The sequence below is a fragment of the Argentina silus genome (assembly GCF_951799395.1).
Source record: "Argentina silus genome assembly, chromosome: 6".
NCBI lineage: Eukaryota > Metazoa > Chordata > Actinopteri > Argentiniformes > Argentinidae > Argentina > Argentina silus.
In genome coordinates, this window is record NC_139660.1 from 14,324,069 (window position 1) to 14,345,241 (window position 21,173).

At 44.1% G+C, this 21,173-nt stretch overlaps 1 protein-coding gene across 2 annotated transcripts; it reads left to right on the top strand.

Moving 5' to 3' along the window:
• Positions 1 to 2,996: 2,996 nt before the first annotated feature.
• rubcn (rubicon autophagy regulator) lies at positions 2,997 to 21,021 on the top strand. Of its 2 annotated transcripts, XM_083670983.1 has the most exons (21): positions 2,997 to 3,214; positions 5,024 to 5,177; positions 5,478 to 5,561; positions 6,314 to 6,473; positions 6,628 to 6,734; positions 6,983 to 7,196; positions 7,370 to 7,780; positions 8,687 to 8,782; positions 9,035 to 9,150; positions 9,350 to 9,548; positions 9,699 to 9,803; positions 10,510 to 10,575; positions 13,110 to 13,170; positions 13,581 to 13,713; positions 13,793 to 13,938; positions 14,196 to 14,260; positions 14,371 to 14,609; positions 15,482 to 15,543; positions 15,715 to 15,868; positions 16,098 to 16,191; positions 19,245 to 21,021. In XM_083670983.1, the coding sequence occupies exons 1-21, from the start codon at positions 3,177 to 3,179 to the stop codon at positions 19,412 to 19,414; spliced, it is 2,874 nt and encodes a 957-aa protein (XP_083527109.1). In that variant the 5' UTR covers positions 2,997 to 3,176; the 3' UTR covers positions 19,415 to 21,021. The 2 variants fall into 2 exon arrangements, with proteins under 2 accessions (XP_083527109.1, XP_083527110.1); XM_083670984.1 differs by lacking the exon at positions 10,510 to 10,575.
• Positions 21,022 to 21,173: the final 152 nt, after the last annotated feature.

Sequence of the window (21,173 nt, forward strand, 5' to 3'; positions counted from 1 at the left end):
AGTCATTAGGTCTTGTCTGAATCACCTGTACAAGTATGGACCCAACGGGGCTTTGTTCACCTGAGGTACTGGCATTTTGTCTGTAAATAATAATGGTATGAATGTCATGTCCTTGGATCTGTCATACAATAATACAAAATCACCCATCCATGTCAGTTGAAATAAGACCAGTGGTCTGGTTTTCACCTCAAGGTATTTGGGTTGAAGGAGTAAGCTGAATAGGGCTAATTTGAGATTTCAGTGTATATCTGAGAAAGGTTTTAGATTCATATAGAATATAATAGGCACACAGATTAAGTCTAATGCTAGACTAAATTGACACTAATTTAAATAGCATTAGGCCTAATCCTGATTTAAAATAAACTCTGTCCAGGAAACTGCCCGTATATCTCTTAAAGGTTTTGACATGGCATGTCCTTAACCTAGTTTCCATACGTCATGGGCACGTCAAAACAGGTCTATACTCTGACTCACTTTTTTCAGCTAGAATGCTGTGGTATTAAGTGGGTGTGTCACTGACGTTGACAACCTGTGTTGAATGAGGGATTTACACAAACTAAACATTCCATATCCCCACACAGATTGATATCAGCCTCTCAACAAATGGTAGATTTTGTTTTACACAATTATTGTTTTTTTTTATTATTACAAGACAGTGAAGCCACATACATTTGCACACCACAAAAAAACATGTGACACATTACACACATATAATGTGTTACATTGAAAACAGCCTCAAGATTCAATGGGCCATTTGACAGAGAGCTAACTGTATGTCTCTCTAGTATAGTTTACACTTGGTCAGAATAGAGGCCATGCATGCTAAACAACATATAACAACACAAGCAGAAAAATCACAGTCACAGAAAAGTATATGAAGACATAATGGACACTTCATCATCAATAAAGTAACATGCAAAAGTACTGTCTCAGCATTTCATTTCTCACACGGTTCATTATGAATATTTCACAATGAATCTATTACAATACATGGACATAATAAACAATTTGTTGTAACATCCTCTATGACAGATTTCCTGAACACCTTGTGATCTAGACACTGATGCACACTGATACCATCAAGTACAAGACCACAGGAGAATTGTCTTTACCACAATAGGAAGGAAGTCTGATACAGATGTAATTATGATGATGAATCTTTCATTATGTGAGCAACCTAAACTGTCATGGACGTGTCAACATGCGTGTCTGTGGGTCTTGCGTAAATCATTAGGTACTTTTTTTTTCTTCATTTGTTGTGCCTAGGCATCACCTTCAATAGTCCACCATGCCTCAAGATTAGAGGCCTTGATTATCTGAGTGGGTGAGCTTCTCTCACTGCTCATGGCACATGGCAAATGGCCTTATCTTAACAATAGCGCCATCCTGTGAGCAACTTTATGTTGGAAACAAGAAGGAAACAAGTTCACTTCATTTCAGAAGGAATTAAAGTCAGGAATGTTATAGCCATGACAGTTGCTCCAGATACAGGGCTGTCAAAAATAGAGGTATATACTCAAAATATTGAGTTGAGTAAGAATTATATTCACCAATTGTTTTTTTTGTTTGACATGCCTCTTACTTAACAGTCTTTGATAATGTACAAAACATTGCGATCGACCTCATGCTTTGCACATGCATAGTCTAACCTGAGCGTAGTCAGTGAATTCACCCATACATGACAACATACTAAAGTAGGAAGTCAGCTGTAGATTATTACTGGCCTTCTTTTCCTTTTTATTTTCTACCGGTGATGATGTATAGCCTAAGCTGTCAAATCCTCTCCCTATGGCCGTGGCTGCATTCGTGAGTGTGTGTGTGTGTGTGTGTGTGTGTGTGTGTGTGTGTGTGTGTGTTTGTCTGTCAGAGAGAGAGAGAGAGAGAGAGAGAGAGAGAGAGAGAGAGAGAGAGAGAGAGAGAAAGAAAGAAGGCGGGGAGTGATGATGCATAGCGGTGATGATGTATAACAACGGGACAATTCTTGACACACAAAAAAAACAGTTCCCTTGATAGCATGAGTTATCCAAACGCTGCAGCAACACAAGCCACGACATGCAGCTCCTGAAGCAGGAGACACCCTAGAGAGCCTCCAGCGCATTGTACGCCATACAGGCACCAACGACCTCAGCTCTCTCCGTTATGACACTGCTGAGGCAGTAAGGAAGATGTCAAAGAGACAAGCATCAACGTGGACATAACCAGAGGATGTGCAGCCCTTCCTAACGTCCACCTAGCCCACCTGGCACCTCCACAAAGACGGAGTGAGGATCTTTACAGAAACCCTCTTTTCGGTCCAAGAGACATGTCTATCATGAATCAGCAACAACCATATACACTCAAAGTGTCTCCTCATAAGGCTCATTATGCTCTGTAAATAAGGGAAGCCCACATCAAACCATTAGAGTTTAGCAGCCAGGTTTCGTCTTCCATTAAGAGACCATGCATAATAGCTCTCTGGCTGAATTGAAGTTTGGATAGAGTTAGAGGTCTGTTTTTAGGGTTAGCGAGACACATTTTCACTGTGGAATTTAAAAAAAAAAAAAGACCAGAGGTTTGCTATTTTTCCATTCAAAGTCAGTGGAAAAAAATTAGAATAATTGCTCCAAAATGTGAGACCTCTGATAGAGAGAGAACTAGCTCTACATGCTCTGTAACAGCAGGCGGCAGTATTGTCTAAGGTTTACTGATTAGGCCACCTTTTGGGCAGGGTTTTCCAGAAAGGTCCAAAAGCAAATTCTACAAAGGCAACAATACATTCAAATGAAAACGCCTCAAAATGATCAGTGAAACATTATATCCAAATGATAACTCATATTTTTAAGACAGAACAGTTATGTTGTAACTACAAAGTAAATGCCCATTTATAACATACAATTAACAAGGAGTATCAAGAAGTAAGACTAGGAGGATTTGACACATACCCCGCCCTGATAGCCAAGTCATGCGGTTGTGTGTCGGTCTTTTTAGGCCTCTCCCCACTGTATGTTTTAACTTCTGACAGCGCCCACATTAACGTTGGACAACAAGCATCGCCAGTCCTCGGTATCTAGAGAGCGAATGCGGTGATTTTGATCCACTGTTGCTAGCTAGCTAGCGTACGCGACGATTTGTCTTTGCTGTAACGAGGATTTGGGGGGAAGCTGATAGTTATTCGGTTTCCCCCCTGCTTCGAGGACATGGACATTACTGCGGAGGGGGAAGCCGAGGAACGCAGGTGAGGCTAGGAGAGTTAGCCTTTTAGCCGACTAGCTATCCATGGAGAGAATTGCCAGCTTGCAATGTTGATGTGTTAGCTAGCCAAAGCCTCTAGCTTAGCAATGTCAACAAGCGTGACACACCAACATTAATATGACTCATACAATTAATATGTTGCCCCTTCCTCAGATTCATACAACATTAGCTCACTAAATTCGCTAACTTGCATCCGTTAACTACATAGGTTAGTTAGCTGGTGAATTAGCAAGCTGGTAGCCAGCTAAGGTCATAACCAGCCATTTCTATATATATATATATACGTGTGTGCATGATTAGCCAACGTAGATTGTTTGTTTGTGGGTCTGCAAACACGTTCTTTATTATTGTTAGCAACATGAACGAACATTTAAATGCCCCATGATTTAGTATGGAGAAACATAGCTAGCTATGGGAATTGGCAGGAACTCGCATGTTAGCCAGGAAGTATTACTTTTTATTTCATGAGGAATGCGACGAAAGGCATTCCAACAGCATGGCGGTATAACTGTTGTTAATCTCAAGAAACAAGGAATGAGCATTCAAGTGTTTACTACCAACATCTCAGCCCCAAATACATTGTTTGTAGTTAGATGTGTTGAACTGCAGACTGAACACTGCTGGATTGCACAATGTGTATGCGGTCAGTCCATGACTCTCCTGTCATTGTTGTTGACCTTTGTCTTGCTCTGACATACTGTTTGGGAGTTGAGGTCACCCAATAATATCCTTAACCTGTCAGAGCCTTGTGGAATGCCCTCCTTTCTCTCTGACTCACTCACTCACAAGCTGCTATGAGGAGAATGTGTTTATCCTCATGTTCTTGATTTGATTGCACCGGTGGCTGAACTCGTGATGGTGGTCTGGGTTGCTCTCTTTAGCACACTGTAATGGTCATGAATGTAACATTGTTAACACTACACAGCCAATTTCATGTCCCCACAATAAGTAGGCATGGTCATTCTTTTAAACGGCATCTCCTGTCTGCCATTCAATGTCTTCAGCTTGAATTGAGAAAACATTAACAGTTTAAGTTGAAAGGGGTATTTTAGCTTTATTGCAATAAGCAGATAGATAACGTTTTAAGATAATCACTCTACTTTTTTTTACAAAAAAAATCCTAAAACTCTGACTCTCATTGTTCTTCATCACCATAGAACGCCCCCTCTCCTGTGTGAATGTGTGTGTGTCGGAGTGAGTCAGAATTTGTGTCAGCATTAAGTTTCAACTCCTTGTTGACTTGAGGAAAAAGGAGGAAGTCCTGGATATGAGCTTGCACTTTGCCTGATGGAAAAACGTAATGTGGGGTAAACTAGATTCATTTAGCGTAATATCTGACTTTGGAATGCTGTAGCTTCGGTTTTGTTACTGCTGTTCTCGCCTTGCAAGTTGAATGCAAAGTCGGAGTAACTCCTACATAAGTGACCATTTATTTTGCACCAATGACTCTATGGCTAATGGTCCAACACAGCTAATGGCCTAATTTCTGCACAGTTGTTGGTCATAGCACTTCAAGACAGTGGAAGTCTCAATGGGTAGTGTATTGGCTAGTCATCACTACCAGGTATGTGTGGGGTCACTGTACACACAGCTAGTCAGTGCTGTGATCTGCACAGAGTGGTAATAGCAGAGTTAGACAATTGGCAGCCACTGAGCAGTTGGTCTATGGCTTCTTCTCAGTCAGCATGTCTGTTCTCGATGAGTGTTTGTGTGGAACACAGGTTGAGTCAAGTCTGTGCCTGACTCATCTCCCTTCTCTTTCTCTCCTCCCTCTTTTTTTTTCTCTGTCCAGGCGGGAACACTGGAAGCTGCTGACCAGCCTGAAGACCACGGTAGAGGGGCTGGTGTCCTCCAACAACCCCAATGTGTGGTCTCGCTACGGGGGCTTGCAGAGGCTGCACAAGGACATGAACCACATCCTCAGCCATGGCCTCAAGCACGAGCAGGTCAGGCCTCAGACAGGGATGCACACGTCCCCGGGTCATGTTCATTAGACAAGAAATAGGAGAAAGTGTTTTCAAATGGAGTGAACATAGGTGGGCACTACCTGAGTTTGTCGAATAAGAAAATGAAAAAGACACTTAAGATCTGAACGAGGCCAATCTTTTTAGAATAGAAATAAGGTATGATAAAAGTAGAAACACTGGTACAAAGCACCGTATAAAAGCCTATTGTGGCCCTTCTCAGTTTCACCGGCTGTAAGTAGGGCAATGCCTTTGTAGTCATTGCTGTTTTTTGTGTTGCAGGTGTACTACAAGCAGAAAGACTACTGGCCCTTTGTGTGGTGTGTACGTTACATCAGCCCTCATCTGGCCTCCCATGTAGAACAGGTATTGTACTATCTGAATCTACTTCAACAATATTGCTAACAAAAAAAACTAAAAAACCCCATCTGTTCTCAATGACTTTAGGCCATGCATATGGCGCCCAGTAGTCACTTTGTTACGACCAATGTCTATGTAGGCTAATCGGAATCTCATGATGTTTAACTTCATCTTAATGGTAGACACACACAGGACATTGTTTTGAGAGAGCAACAAGGGTAAGCTTTAGTCGATGGCTTACATCTCTTCCATGCTGTTGGATGCAAGCAGCAGAATCCCTGTAGTCACTCAGTAACTGGCTTGTTGTGAGCAGGGTAATGCTCAACAACGTTAACACCTCTCTCTCTACCACATGCTACTGTTATGAAACCTGATGACCTTTACCATCTGACCCCGTTCCCCTGTTGTTTATGTTCAGTGTGTCTTCAATGGAATGCTCTTAATGATTTTTAGCTACCCCTTTTATTGAATGGCTGGAGAGGGCAAAGAGGTCAGGCCCAGTTTCACTCATTATATAATTGTCATGTGAGGACTGATCTGTGTTTCTCTCTCTATCAATATCCCTCTCTCCTCCCCCGTCTGTCTGTCCCTCATATTTTTCTCCCTCTCTTTCTCTCCCTCTGTCTTTACCTTAATTTTTCACTCATTCTCTTCCCTTGCTTTCCCTCCCATTCTCCTCACCCCTCTCTCTCATGCCTTCTTTTCTCTCCTCCCTCTTGCTCCCCTTCCACTCTCTCCCTCTCCCTCCGTGGCTGTAGTTTAGTAAGTTGGAGCCAGTGCTGTGCAGTGGGATGCAGAGTACCGGGGAGGGCTATAAGGCAGAGCGCTGGCTGCTGCACAGCCTCCAGGTCCACCTTCTGTCCGCCCAACTCCGGCCCCTGCTCAAACACCAGGGAAACACACGCAAGTTCTACAACGGTGAGTGTCTTTTTTTTTGTGTGCATTTATATCTGTGCCATTAACGGCCTTTGTGCAAATGGTTGGATATTGATGGACTATGTCTGTGATGTTTTATCATGACTGTAGTGTATCCCCCCCCACCCTCCCACTCATTTTTCTCTCTCTGCTTCAGAGGCGGCCTTTCTCCTGAGTGAACCCCATATGATGGCCATGTTCCAATGTTTGGAGGCTGTGGAGCAGAACAACCCCAGGCTGCTGGCCCTGGTGGACACAGTCAGGGTGAGCACCTCACTACTCCTAACCTAACACACCTCCAAACACCCAACTCCTAAATGCAGTGTTCTCTACACTCCTGGTTGTTTCAACCCTGGCGTCCCCTCTTTTCCCTTTTCTCTCTCAGCTGTACACACACACACACACACACACACACACACACACACACACACACAAACACACACACCTGATTCAACTAATCAAAGGTTTGTTTTCCTCACTTTCTTTCTCTCTCTCCTCCTCTTCTCTTTCAGTTGTCTCCACTGAAGGGACTCCCATGTGTCGGCCTATTTAAGAGCCAGAGTCTGTGTGTGCTGCCGGGGGCGGGGGGCAGCTCGAGGACAGCAGAGGACCCCCCCAGAGGAGATCTGGACCGCAGACTCACCACTTCCCAGTGCTCCCTCAGAGAGAAACATGACACCAATAACACCACCACAACAACTACGTTAGAGGACAACACTAATACAGGTAGAGAGAGAGACACTCGCAACCCTCCAGTGCCTCCTTCCCTTTGGTGTGTTTGGTACATTGAATAATAGAAAAGGCTGTATTACTTCTCATGATAATAGAATGTCTACTCTTATGTTTCCAGCCCCTACTTTGTTATGAATCAGCCCCTTCCCTTGTGTGTCCCCTGACAGAAGCCAGTGCCCTGGGAGCCCCCTGGGTGTGTGTGTCGGAGGGCGAGCGGGGTGTGACACCCCCTCCTGGCCCCTCGGTCGTCCCGCGGATCGCCCTAACCTCTCCCCTCCCCCCTGGCCCCGCTCACCCCGATGGAGACTCTGGCGAAGGTGACTATGATGATGGACCGGAGTACCTGGCCATCGGTAACCTGGGGCAACGCAGTCGCCGCAACTCCCGAAGCTCTACCCCAGGCAGCGAGCAGGGCGAGGCCCAGGCCCTGCCCCAGCCCAAGGGGCTGAGCTCCCTGGCAGTGACCCCTCTTCCTCCTCGACGCTCCTCCTTCTCGGAGGGCCAGAGGGGGTCGGGTCGGAGCAGGGGCCATATTCGCTCACTGTCGGACACCGGGGTTAACCACAAACACAGACAAGGTGAGTCAGAGGGGGTGCTTTATACATCCTGTCTCTTTAAGAGGCACATTTCCTGTGTTCCTCTGATGCTCAATTGCCAGTGCCTCTAAAACTCTCTGACAATATTCTTACTGCTAACCTCACTCTCTGCTTTGGGGTAATCTTTCTCCCTTTCCTCTTCTCTCTCTCTCTCTTTTGCTCTGTTTCTCTGTTTCTCTGCGTAAAGGAGGGGGCCACAGGAAAATCACCATTATAATAGAGGACCCCGTAGCAGGTTGGCAGTGCAGTTCTACTGTGCTCCATCTCTCTTTCCCACAACACTTCTCTCCCCTCTGCATGAGAATATATCCTCTCCCCTCTCATCTCTGGCCTTGCCTTTGGTTCCTCATTTGTGCCATTAGCCTCTTGGTTTCTCTTTGTTGTTTTGCTTTCGGTCAAACCGAGGTCAAGACGCCTAGGCCATGGAAACTTGTTCATTGACTGGTTGTTTTTTTGTTTGTTTTTGTGCATGCTGTCTTCATTATGTTGTGATGTTATTGGCCATTCATTGAAGGCATCATGCTCATTGTTTTATCAACTATTTTAATAGTTTCCTTTTCTCTGCAATTGCATTTTAAGGTCATTATGACATTAACGAAGCATCTGAATGTTAGCCTTGGATCTGCAGAGGAGAGGAGACTGCATGCATCAAAATAGGATGTTTTCATAGATTTCTTGATCAATTTCTGACCTTGGGATGCCATCAGCCTTGTTGATGACAAAACAAGTTGTTGCATAAATAAACCAATAGCTTCTTGTAAGCCCATTTTTGGGTGTCAGAGCATGTTTCCATTGGATTATAGTGTTCCTTTTGAATTGATTTCAGTGAGTCATTCAGGTCTTCGAACGATAAGGACTCAACATAAACTCTGTGTCTCTGTGTCTCAGAATTAGCTGGCGATGAGTGCTGTGTGAAGGACTACAGCCCCTTCTCCCCTCAGAGTAATGATGCCAGCACCTCCAGCTCACTCTACATGGAGTCCAGTGAGTATGCCGCTTCAAAAGACCCTCAATTGACGGAATTATCCCTGTCCAACTGTATTGTGGTGACCTGACCCTATTGGGAAGTGGTTTCATATGGTGTTAATACACAATTAAGACGGACACACTATTATATGGTCGTATAATCATATTGTTATGCTACAACGGTAATTGTTTGTATCCAGCTTGAAGGTTTATGGAAAATTGAGCCATTTGCTGAAAGTGTGTTGTGTGCACGTATGTGTGTGTTCTCAGATGGCTCCCAGTACGGCAGTGTTCCAGACGGGATGTTCCGGAAGCCATCAGAGGGCCAGAGCCTAATCAGCTACTTGTCAGAGCAGGACTTTGGCAGCTGTGCTGACCTGGAAAAGGTGAGAGTGAGAAGGGGTCAATCCCAAACCCCATGTAAGTGCTAGATTATGCGTTGCCCCATTCCTATTATATTTGTGCGAGCAAAGGAGCCTTGCTTTCAGCTATCCAGTCATGTTAGATCAGTGATTACCTCAATGATGGAGGAATCCCTTTTCACAGTATTCATGCATTCCTCTCTATCTTTGTGTTTCTTTCCAGGAAAACGCCCACTTCAGTATCTCTGAGTCGTTGATCGCGGCCATCGAGCTGATGAAGTGTAACCTGCGCAGGCGGGAGGAGGAGGGAGAGGAGGACGACAGTGACTGTGAGATCCAGCAGCTCAAGCAGAAGATCCGCCTGCGCAGACAGCAGATCCGCCACAGCCGGGTGCCGACCGGCCCGCCGTCCTCGCAGCATGGTGAGCACATCAGCACACACACACACACACACACACACACACACACACCAGCAACGACCCCACTCCCCCCCACTGCCCAGTTCCCCCCCATGTCATCATTTAGCTGGTATTGATTTGAACTGTTGTTTCTCTTTTTCTCTCTTTCTCTAGTGTTCCACTCCACAGACAGTGGGGGTTCCAGGAGGAGCTCCCAGGATTCCTTTCACCTTTCTGACTCTGGCTCGGCCGAGGAGGTGGAGGAGTGCGAGTTGAGAGGTATAGCAATGGAACGAGGAAATGTTAGGACGGAGGAATTTGGACCTAGAGGGAAAGGGGGGTGGCAGTTATTTGATGCATGTTTTAAGAGAGGGCTGTTTATTTGTGTTTTTGGAGCATATTTCATAACTTCATCGTCCTTTGCCCTATGTCATTCATCCAGCCAGGCCGGAAACATTTCACGTTTTACTGGAAACCGTTAACAGTGTTCTCTGGACTATTGTAGGTCAGGGCAAGAAAGGTGTGTGTGTTTGCGAGTTTTTACAACTCTCAGGTGAATTGGTATACACTGGTATTTATGACTCTGATACTATGGCTTTCCAAAGAGGTGTGTGTGTATGTGGGTGTGTTTGAGTAATATTTTATGAGTGTATTACATGCACGTACACTTGATTTGAGACAGAGTGAGAGATGAGGTGAATACTGTAGATGTCTAGGGTTTTCAGCACTTAAGATATCTTAATATTTAACTTCAGGGGTTGGGGGCTAGCCCTCAATGTAAATAATATGCCTTTGTCCTAACATTGATGTGCCAATTAACAGGATGGGTTGGTTTAAGCGAATGTCTGTTTAAGTGTGTATGTTTGTTTGTGACTTGTCAGTGTGTTATACTGTGTCAGTGTGTGTGCATGCGTGTATAGACATTACTACTGTGTGTGTGTGTGGTGCTGTGGGGTCTATGCTGAGTGAAGTCTCTGTCTCTCAGATGGCCAGTCCCTGATGGCGGTGTGTCAGAGCGGCCTCTCCCTGTCGCTCGCCTCCCTCTTTTCAGGTATCTGGTGGGGGTGGGCGCTACAGGGCTAGGGAGGCAGGGGGGCAGGGGGCTATGGATGGTGTGCTACTGAACTAATGTGGGATTGGCAGGACAGGGGGATAGGGGCTGGATTCCAAACCAATAATGTATTACCTTACCTTCTGCTGCCCTTGATGATGAATCGCAGTGGTGAAGCGGCAGGGAGTGGAGAGGTTAGTATAGATATGGCCCCACTAATCCCTCTGCTAGATTGCTTTCACATTGCTATATAGTTGTTTCAGTTGGATAAGTAACAAGGGCCAGTGAAGGGAGAAAGTGTTCAGTTTGGAATCCAGTCCCGATCCAGGCCTAGCCTGGCTTGTGTGCTCAGTTGGTGCTTGTTGCTTCCGGGTTAGGAGGAGTGAAGAGGAATTTGTGTGTGTGTGTTTGTGTGTGTGTGTGTGTGTGTGTGTGTGTGTACACGTGTATATACATGTGAGGACTAGACTAGTCAAGTAATGAATTTGTGGACAGCAGTGTATAGCTACTGTTGACTTTGGCCATTTATTGACTTACTCACACACTCATTGATTCATCTATCCATCCATCATTCACCCATGAATTCACTCTCTCTCCACTGTATTCATGCTTTCCTTGTGCATGAGATGTCATCATCGCTGATGTATCCATCTTTGTGATGTCTTGCCGCTTTTTAGTTCCCCCTAGAAATGGGAACTAATATTAGTTCCCCCTTTCCAAAAATGTGTCACCTTGTTTCCAGCCTTCTGCACTAGTAGCTGTAATGTAGCTTAGTCCAGCTCTAGTGTTGCCTCAGTCTCACTCAAAAGCATCAGATACCTACATGTGAGACAAGAGTTAGAGAAGTAGAATGAACAGCAATAAAGTGAACTCCCACAATGTGATCCGATTATCTGTCTTATTTAACTGTTGCTTAAGCCACGCAAACTTGATTAATTGATTACCAGATTTCATTTTTTGAAAAGTGAAAAGCGAGCGAATAAAAAAAAAACAAAAAAAAAAACAGTATCAAAGTCTATTGAGTGTACGAATATCCAGGGTAAACATGAAAAGTATGAGAAATATGATGCTACATTTGGTCTGATAATTAAATACATAAAGAACATTCATAAATGTCCCTAGGTGAGATCTTAGTCTAAGTCATTGGTGTTTTGGTTATGGAAAGGTTACAGTTGTACTTATCTCATTATTGCCTATTTATAAAAATAGGCCTATACAGTATACATCATTTGAAATGACTGGGAAAATGACAGACTTTAATGAAAATGCTGCTATTTAAACGTCGGCCACGTTTGACCTGAAACCTATAAAGCATATTCAATTGTAGCCTAATAATGAAATAACTTGCACTTCTGTCTTTTCTTAAAATACAGCATTACCCCTTTAAAAGCCAGCCAATGTATCTTGCATTGAACAGCACTAAACACGGCTGTAAGCTTGTTGAGCAAAATAGGAAATCTGTCGATTTTCTCTCCGTTGTTCTGCTCTTCTGTCACGTTTCAGCTGCTGTAGTTATGCCAAAGCAACAAGCACCCTGAATTTGTAGCTCATACCTGGCAAAAATAATAAAAAGTACATAATTTCATTTGGGGGCCATATGTGATCACCTACTTCGCCCAGGCTTTAGGCTGGCTCAATCAAACAATTAATTTACCATATTAATAATCATTTATCATTATCTTTTTTTATAGATAAAATATATTTTTTATAATAATAATAATAATAAAAAGGCAAATGTTAAAAAATTAGTCAAGTTTGTATGGCTTTATTTTGATTGATAACAAGACAATTCTGGCTCTTGGGAGAAATGTTGCTGCAGAGGATGATTTCAAAACAACAAAGGCCACTTATTGAATGCCTCACCACAACTTGTAACAGGCCAGTGTGTTAATCTAGCTGTTTGGCACTTAGTTGCTTTTAACTTTGTCAGAAGGACATTCCTTTTGCATCTGATTCTAGCCCAAATATGAATTTCCACATAATAGAGGAAATGCTGGACAAGCTCAGAAGCTCTGTTACTCCCTCCTAAAGACCTCTTCATCCCCACTATCAAGTTTCTCAACTGTAAATAAATTAATAATAGAAAAAAAAAAAAGTCCTATCATAGATTACTTTTTCTTATGATGACTGATGGATAGATGATTCACTTACTTAGACAAATGTATTTGTTGTAAGTCGCTTTGGATAAAGGCGTCTGCTAAATGCCATAAATGTAACTGTACAGTTCTTTAATGTTACAATTCCATACTAGACGTCACAATAATATGACCTAATCTTAAAGCCTTTCTGTCTCTAAAGACTCACATTTGTAACTTCTGATGCTCTTGTGTCTTATTTGGGGAGTAATCATGAGATTCTTGTTAGAATGGAATGTTGCTATCTAGTGTGATTTAATGCGTTGCAAACAGATCTTAACCCGTAACTCCCCCTTTCCTTAACTTCTCTTTCTCTCTCTTTCTTCAATCTTTCTCTTTCTTTCTCCCTCCCTCTTTGCCCTCCTCTCTCTCTCTCTGCCTCTCCCTCCCTCCTTCCAGATGCAGACATTAAACGCAGTGTTACCTCCAGCGGCCGGTCGTTCCTCAGCTCAGAGTCCATGTGAGTACCACTTCCTGTCTTCCCTCGACAACTTCCCCTCCGTGCAGCCTTACCACAAGTCTACTGACCCCTGACGCTTAGACCGACCTGCCCAAGATCAAATCAAACTTTATTTATACAGCGCTAGCTCATTTCATACACAAATGCAATGCGATTTACAAGAATAATGAATGAAAGAGGAATATAGTAAAACCTATCCTGTATGCCAAATGCTTTAATTCTATTCGACAGTAGGGCCTATATTATCCGTTTCCCAAGCCTAGAAGTCTGTTCAATGATTTGTGTGTGCTGTATGCCTCTGTTTACAGCTCATCTTCTGCGCAGCTATTTGTTAACTTGTCTTTTCTATCTTCATTCTTCTGTGTCTCGCTCTCTCTCACTGTAACTCCCCCCCCCGTTCCCCTTCCCAGCTCTCCCTCGTTCCTCCAGTCAAACTCTGCTGAATCGGTGGCTATGGGGCTGCTCAGGCAGTTTGAGGGCATGCAGCTCCCAGCTGCCTCTGAGCTCGACTGGTTGGTCCCAGAGCAAGACGCTCCTCAGAAGGTACACACACACACACACACACACACACAGAGTGCTCTGATGTATGTGCACTCACACTGACCTCTCCCCTCTCCCTCAGCTCCTGCCCATCCCTGACTCCCTGCCCATCTCCCCTGACGATGGTGAGCATGCAGACATCTACAAGCTGAGGATCCGGGTGCGAGGAAACCTGGAATGGGCGCCGCCCAGACCCCAGATCATCTTCAACATCCACCCTGCCCCCAAGTGAGTTTCAGGCAGCTACATATCCAATTCCTACCTTCTCTTTCTTTCCTTTCTCTCTCTCTTCCCCCCCTCCCTCTCTCGCAATCTCACTATCATCCTCCCTTTTACAACCATTCTCTCTCTGCCCTACATATGTAAATATCTCACTTTTTCTTTAACCATCCTCCTATTATCTCTCTTTCTTCACTGTATCTTTATCATCTCTCTCTCTCTCTCTCTCTCTCTAACCTTCCTCTTCTCTCTTTCCTCTCTGTCAGGAGGAAGATAGTCGTGGCCAAACAGAACTACCGCTGTGCCGGCTGTGGGACCCGCATAGACCCAGGTACACACCATGTGGAAGAAACGCAACCAAAACATATCCTATCCCATGGTGGCCATTTTGTGTCTCCTCTCATCCCCCCCCCTCCCACTCCGTTCCCTCTCTTCTGGCAGACTACATCAAGCGACTTCGCTACTGCGAGTACCTGGGCCGCTACTTCTGCCAGTGCTGCCACGAGAACACCCAGGCGGTGGTGCCTGGCCGTGTGCTGAGGAAGTGGGACTTCAGCAAGTACTACGTCAGTAACTTCGCCCGGGACCTGCTGAGCAAGATCGCCGGAGACCCCCTGTTCAACCCCAACGACATCAACAGCAGCCTCTACAAGAAGAACAAGGCACTCGAGACTGTCAGGGTAAGTACGAATGACAGGAGACTGGACTGGACTGAACTGCTGAGATGCCTGTTTACACTAGACTGTACCCGTATATGTTCCAACCCTGGTCCTGGAGAGCTAACACAATTAGCAGGATTCTACCCCAGCTCAGCATTGAAACTTGACTTGAATTAACTTCTCATCAAGATCCTGATTTATTCGTTTTCGTGTTGACCTGGAACTAAAGGTCAACACTGGTTAGTTGACCACTGCTATACACTGTTCACTTTCACTTTACATTTGCACTTAAAGGAACATTTCACTGATGGTCACCACGACCCAACAGCAAGTTATGTGGTCTTTGTTGTTTAAATAGCCAGGATGTATAAAAAATAAAAATAGCATTTTATCGGACCAGAAAGTAATATGTCCAAATGATTAAATCCTACAACGTCCATAGTGCTTTGTGGCTCCCTGTCAGTCATGGAATGTGCGCATCTAAGCTAAGATGCGTGTTTGTAAACACAAGTGATAGATGTATGTGCTAGTGTGGGGCTTATGGATATAAACAAACCAGGCAGTAGCTCATTCGGGAACGGCAAGCTCAAAACCATGCGATTACCCCCAAATCACCGAATGTAAAATCCTCAGCTTTTCATCTACAGAATGCATTTGGAAGCTGTTTTCACATGCCCACACCTTCGTAAAGTGATCTGGACAAAGATTCCCTTTTTTAAGTTTTGTGCTAACTAAAGAGAACTAACTAAAGAAATGAGTCATGGATTGTGAAAGAGAATCTGTAAATCATACTTGACAGTTTGGTTTGAGTCAATGTCCTCCGTAATTATTTTGGAATGTATGAGTTAATCAATCAATCTATGAACTAAGAAGTGAATCTTTCTATTTTAAAGGTCTTGAGGGTCCAACTCTTCCACATGAAAAATCTTTTCAAGACCTGCCGCCTAGCTAAAGAGTAAGCGTGTGTGTGTGTGTTCCGCACTACCTGCAGTGAATGGTATCACTGTATGAGACAGAGGTCCTTTATGTCTTGTATGGTGAAATGTTCTTCCTGTAATGAATGATATGGGTGGTATGAGAAGACTGAGACAGACTCCTCACATGTGTCTCTGTGTTTGGCTGACAGTGTGTTGGACCAGTTCGACAGCCTCCCGGGTCACCTGACAGAGGACCTGCACCTCTTCTCCCTCAATGACCTCAACTCTGTGCGCAACGGGGAACTGGCCCCCCGGCTACGAGAGCTGCTCAAATTGGGTTCCACTCACGTTGCTGCCTGTGTGGTGAGATTGCAATCACTGACTTTTGCATCATTTCAGATACATTGAACAACATTCAGGCAGTATTAAGTATTGTTTAATGTTAACTTATTTACATCCAACTCATTATATGTATCCCTGTATCAGAGAAGCATACATTTACCTTTGCACATACACTCTCAGGTATAGACTTAAAACCAAACTCAGCTCTCCTTAAACCCCTCAATCCCTCTCCTCTTCTTATCTTCACCAGCTGTGTCAGGCCAAAGGTTTTGTGTGCGAGTTCTGCGGCAACGACAAAGACATCATCTTCCCCTTCGAGCTGAACAAGTGCCAGCGCTGCGAAGGTGAGCCCCCTCTGCTGGCCGGAGGACAGGGGCACGCCCCCACCCCGGCCCCCTCCTGGAGAGACTGGAAGTTCCCCAAACCTCGTAGGCTGGCCAGAGCCCTCTCCAAGGATAGGAGAGATGGAGAGGGAGGAGAGGAGGAGGAGAGTAGTGAGGGAACAGAGCAGCTCAGGAAAGGAACTGTGGCAGGAGAGACAAAAGCAGAGGAGGAGAGGGGGAAAAAAGGGGAGAGTGGGATGTTGTTTAAAGCTCTCAAACATGGAAGACTGGCCAAAGCCTTCTCCCGTAATCGAGAAGAGCAGAAAGGGGAGGAGATTGATAGGGAGGGAGGGAGAGAAGGAGAGATGTGGACAGGAGTGGAGGAGGAAGGAAAAGATGAAAGTGAAGAGGTGGAGGACAAAGAAAGGGAAGAGAGTGGAGATGGGCATGCAAGGGAAGAAAGGTTGTTAAAGGTTCTCAATGTAGACAGACTTACCAGGACTTTCTCCAAGACGCATTTAAAGGACAAGGACAAAGACACCAGAGAAAGAGTGAAAGAAAAGCAGGGGAATAAGGAGGGGATAGAAGGAGGATTGGAGAAGGAGGACAGGAGAGGGCTGTGGAGTGTTCCAGGAGTTAGGAGGCTAGCAAAGGCATTTTCTAAAGGAGAAGTGGAGAATGAAGGGAAGAGAGAGCTGGAGGAGGAAAGCCCAGAGTGTGAAAGTGAAGATGAAATATCTAAGGGTGAAGAGATGGAACTTGTTGGGAAAGAGAGGGAAAGAGAGAGTAATACAACTGTAAGCCAAGAAGAAAATGAAAGTAAGGAGAGTGAGACCAGTGAAGTTACAGACGAAAAGGGTGAAGTTAGCACAGTCAAAGGAGAGAGTTTTTTGGGTCTTAAGTTGTTAAGGCCGCCCAGACTGTCCAATATTTTCTCCAAAGACGCCAAAAAGAAAGAGGACAGGGATGCAAGTAGAGAGAGGGAGGAAAAAGAAGGTGAAGAAATCAAAGAGTTAAAGACAGGAAAGCCATCGATCTGGAGAGCCCGCAAAACTCGCAAAGCCAGGAGGGTAACCAAAGGTAGGATAGTGAGGGAGATGGGAGGAAAGGAGGATGAGAAGGAGGTGGAGACAGATGAAGAGGACAGAGGTAGAGAGAGTGAGACAGAGTGAGAGAATGAGATGGATACGGGCGGTGACCAAAGTGCTTTATCAGAGCTTTGCAGAAAAGATAGGGAGGACGAGAGGGTAGGAATATAGGGGGAAGATACAGGAGCGAGGGTGGGCAATAAGCCAAGTGAAAGAATAGAGAGAGGGGAAGAGGTGGGTAGGAAAATAAGTTTTTCCTTGCCCTCACCCTCTTGGGAAAACCTGGAAAACTTCCAAACAGAAAGGAATTCCTTCCCCTGGCATTGGGAAGGATAGGAAAAGGGGGAGTGATTTCCCACTGGAGAAATAGAAGCAGGGCATACCTCACAAATCAATATATCCAATATATCCAACATTATAGAGAAAGCTTAAAAGACTACGCTTATGTAGATATACAGCACATCAGATACTCAGGGTCTTAGGCTACAGTTTAAAAGAGGTTGAAAAGGGACACGGTGAGTTTGTATTTGAATCGTAGGCCATTTGTTTTACATGGGTATAACATTTGACATTGGTCACATTTTGAGATTTCAATAACTTTTTCTTTGTTCATCATACGTCTTCCTCTTTTCTCTATTTTTTTTTACGGTTTAAGTTCCCTTTTTTGTTGTTTATTTTCTGCACTTTGCACTCGATGGATTTGAGCTGTTCCTTCCTTACCTTATTTAGTTTCGCTGCTGCAAAGTGGCAAATCTGTTGTGATCATTCTGGTTGTTCTGGCATCTATGGTGGTGGGCACATTTGTTTGAGCTTGGAATATCATTTTGCATGCAGTGGTCTTCCTCCTTGGTGCACCTTGGTGTGGTGTTTTGTTTGTGTTCTGTGAGCCTCCGTATGGTGGGGTTTACCTTCCAAAGAGAGCAGAGCTGGCCTCACTCTTTGTCTGACCTAATGCTGCTTCTGACTATGGCTGTCAAAGGTCAATATAGGGTCACCCCTGTGTTAGGGAATGTAATTATTACAGTAATGCCCAAGTGCATTGTTTTTACCAAGGTCTTTCTGCTATGTTCATGAATTTCAAAGACAATGCGATTGCTGCCTCTCCAATCAGAATTTTTGAGTAGTTTTTTATTGTTTTTGATATTGTTTTTAGTGTTTTATTTAAGTAGAGATATTTTATTAATATTGTGAGATGTGAGGATATGTTGTATGTAATGTCAAGATGAATTGGAGTCATCGCAGCTGGTGTTCTGGCAGCTAAGGTGGTGGGCACATTTTTTTGATGCGAGAGTCTCTGCAGTTATTTAAGCCTCAACTTCTGTGTGAATGTGAAATAAACATGTTTGTAAATGTCAGTTGCTTTGTCATTTCATTAATCAGGGAACTTATGTATTCATTATAAGATTGTGTTCAACATTTTTATAGCCCTCACACTCATGGTTGTCAGTTGGAACAGTTAAGACGCCCAACTTTTGAGGCTTTGTGTTTGCTTCTTCTGGGGCAAGGCTTCTCACACTAGGTTCATGTCTCGAACTGTTGTGAGTGGTGTACTCTCGAGAGGTGTAGAGGTGTTTCACAACCCCTTCCTACCTTCTGCTTTCCTGTCCTACCTCTACTTGTTTTATAGTCCTCTTTCACTCCTCCCTTGACAACTATTGGTTCTTCTGCCGTGACATCACAGCAGCTCTCCTCATTGTTGTGCGCAATGTTGTCAAACCGGTTGGCGATTAGTGTTGCTGAACACCCGCCCTATATTGTGTTAGCGGGGGTGTTTGGGAGTGGAACATCCTAGCAAGCTAATCAGGACCTTATCCACATGTCCTTGTGTTCTTCCTGTATATGACAAGTGATCATATATTCTAGCTTTGAACAAGATGCAACCCATGTTGAATGAGTTTCCCCATCTGCTTATAAACTAGAGTAATTTCAATCTAGTTAGCTTTGCATTGACATTCTCTTTTTCTTTTTTTTTTTTTTTTTTTACAGAGTGCAAGGCGTGTTACCACCGCAACTGTTTCCGGGCAGGTAAGGAGTGCCCGCGCTGCCAGCGCCTGGCGGCCAGGAGGGAGAGTATGGCACGCAAGAACATGGAAGAACAGGAGGATAAGGAAGAAGACGAGGGAGGTGGGGGAGAGGCTGTAGAGCCCAGAAACTAGGGCGAGAGGATTGAGAAGAAGAAAAAAATAACGAGAGCACAATGCGACAATGATTGTACTGACTGACGACACCCCCCCCCTCCTCCCCCCCTCCCCCTCTTCCCCCATTCCTCCTATCGCCATCCCTCTTGTCTTTCCTGGAAGGTGCAGCCTCTTGCTCCTGGTCGAGTTCTGATGATTTTGTTTGGCTTTCGTTGCTTAGCTAAAGATGAGATTAGATTTTTTCTTGACCCAAATTGTCAGGATTCTTGCTTTGTTTATGAATGCTGTGTCAATATATTGCTTTTATGGCTGCTCTGATTCCACAAGTTCAGATACCATGTTGTCCTGCCATTTATATAAGGAAGTTGTCATTTTAAACAGAACAGGGCATGTAGAAATATTGAAATGTAAAAAAAAAAAAAAAAAAAAGCATTCTCCCCCTCCATCCCATTTAATGCTATAGTTTTAGCCAAGCCTATGTGCCTCTGGGACCAATGTTCCTACATTGGGAATTGACAAGGAGTTGGAATGAATGGTCTTTGGAGGGGTCTTTTGTCAGTGTTGCTAATATTTTTAAGATAATGCAGTGAAGGCGCTGTGTTTGTTAGTGTGTGTGTGTGTGTGAGTGAGAGAGAGAGAGAGAGAGAGCGCGTGTGTGTGTGCGCCTACTAAAAAGTATGAGTGGAAGTGTATACTAGATGAGTGAAAGTATGTGTGTCGCGGTAAGCGTGTGTCCGTACCTGCTGTAAATACATCCGTGCGCAAATGTTTTGCACCAGCCCTAATTGGGCACTTAATATTTCCTCATGTCTTTTATTTTTTGCGTAAAATACAAGCGTGTCCGATTTATTTTATTTAATTGCACTGGTCCGTCTGTGGTTGGGGAAGTGGGACGTCACATCACTCATGGGGCATTGCTGCTGATCATCTCAGAGCGTGGGCTTCCACCTTTTTAAAGTTCCTATCTTAATGTTATGTAAGATTTACTCTCACTGGGGCTCAGGTCCAGTTTTCTTAAATGGCGTCCTTTCATTCATGATCAATAACCTGATGTGCCCTAATGGGTGAAAGCATCATCTTTGATCACTCCTTTTTCCAACATTAGTGGTGAACAGGGAAAGGATGCAGTGATTTCTGGTTGTCACCCAGTGGTGTCATCACTCTCATAACTGTTATATGTACTACCCATGACAGGCCTCTCATTCAAGCATACAGTGAACTAAAATGGCTTTCTAAAAAAAGCTTTACCATAGTGCTCAACCTCAAAAGACTGGCTATGTTAAGCAATAAATTCAATGTTCTCTTCCCTGAAGACCTGTGTGAGCCATCTATTAGTGATTGGTGGTTGAGTATGACAGAACCCTATTCATCTGCATTTGAACAATGCTCCTTTTAAGAAACACTGTACTATGATTAGCATCATTGCCCTGAAGCTCCTGATCGCTATACTTGATTCTACTGAAGGCCTCCCCAGCACAGTGGATTCCTATTAATGAACTGCCTTTTTATTATTATTGTTGAGGGTGTGTGGAGGTTTAAAGTGCACTACTGAGAAAATGTGTTATTATTATATGTGTTAATTTACCATTGTTATATAATGATGACAATAAATGACTGGTCAGACTGTTCAATTGTGTTGTTGTTGTTGGTCCCAGGGGATTGTGGATGGAGGGGCGATGTCTTTCTCATCTTTACATTTACATTTATGGCATTTAGCAGACGCCTTTATCCAAAGCGACTTACAACAAATACATTTGTTTAAGTAAGTGAATCATCT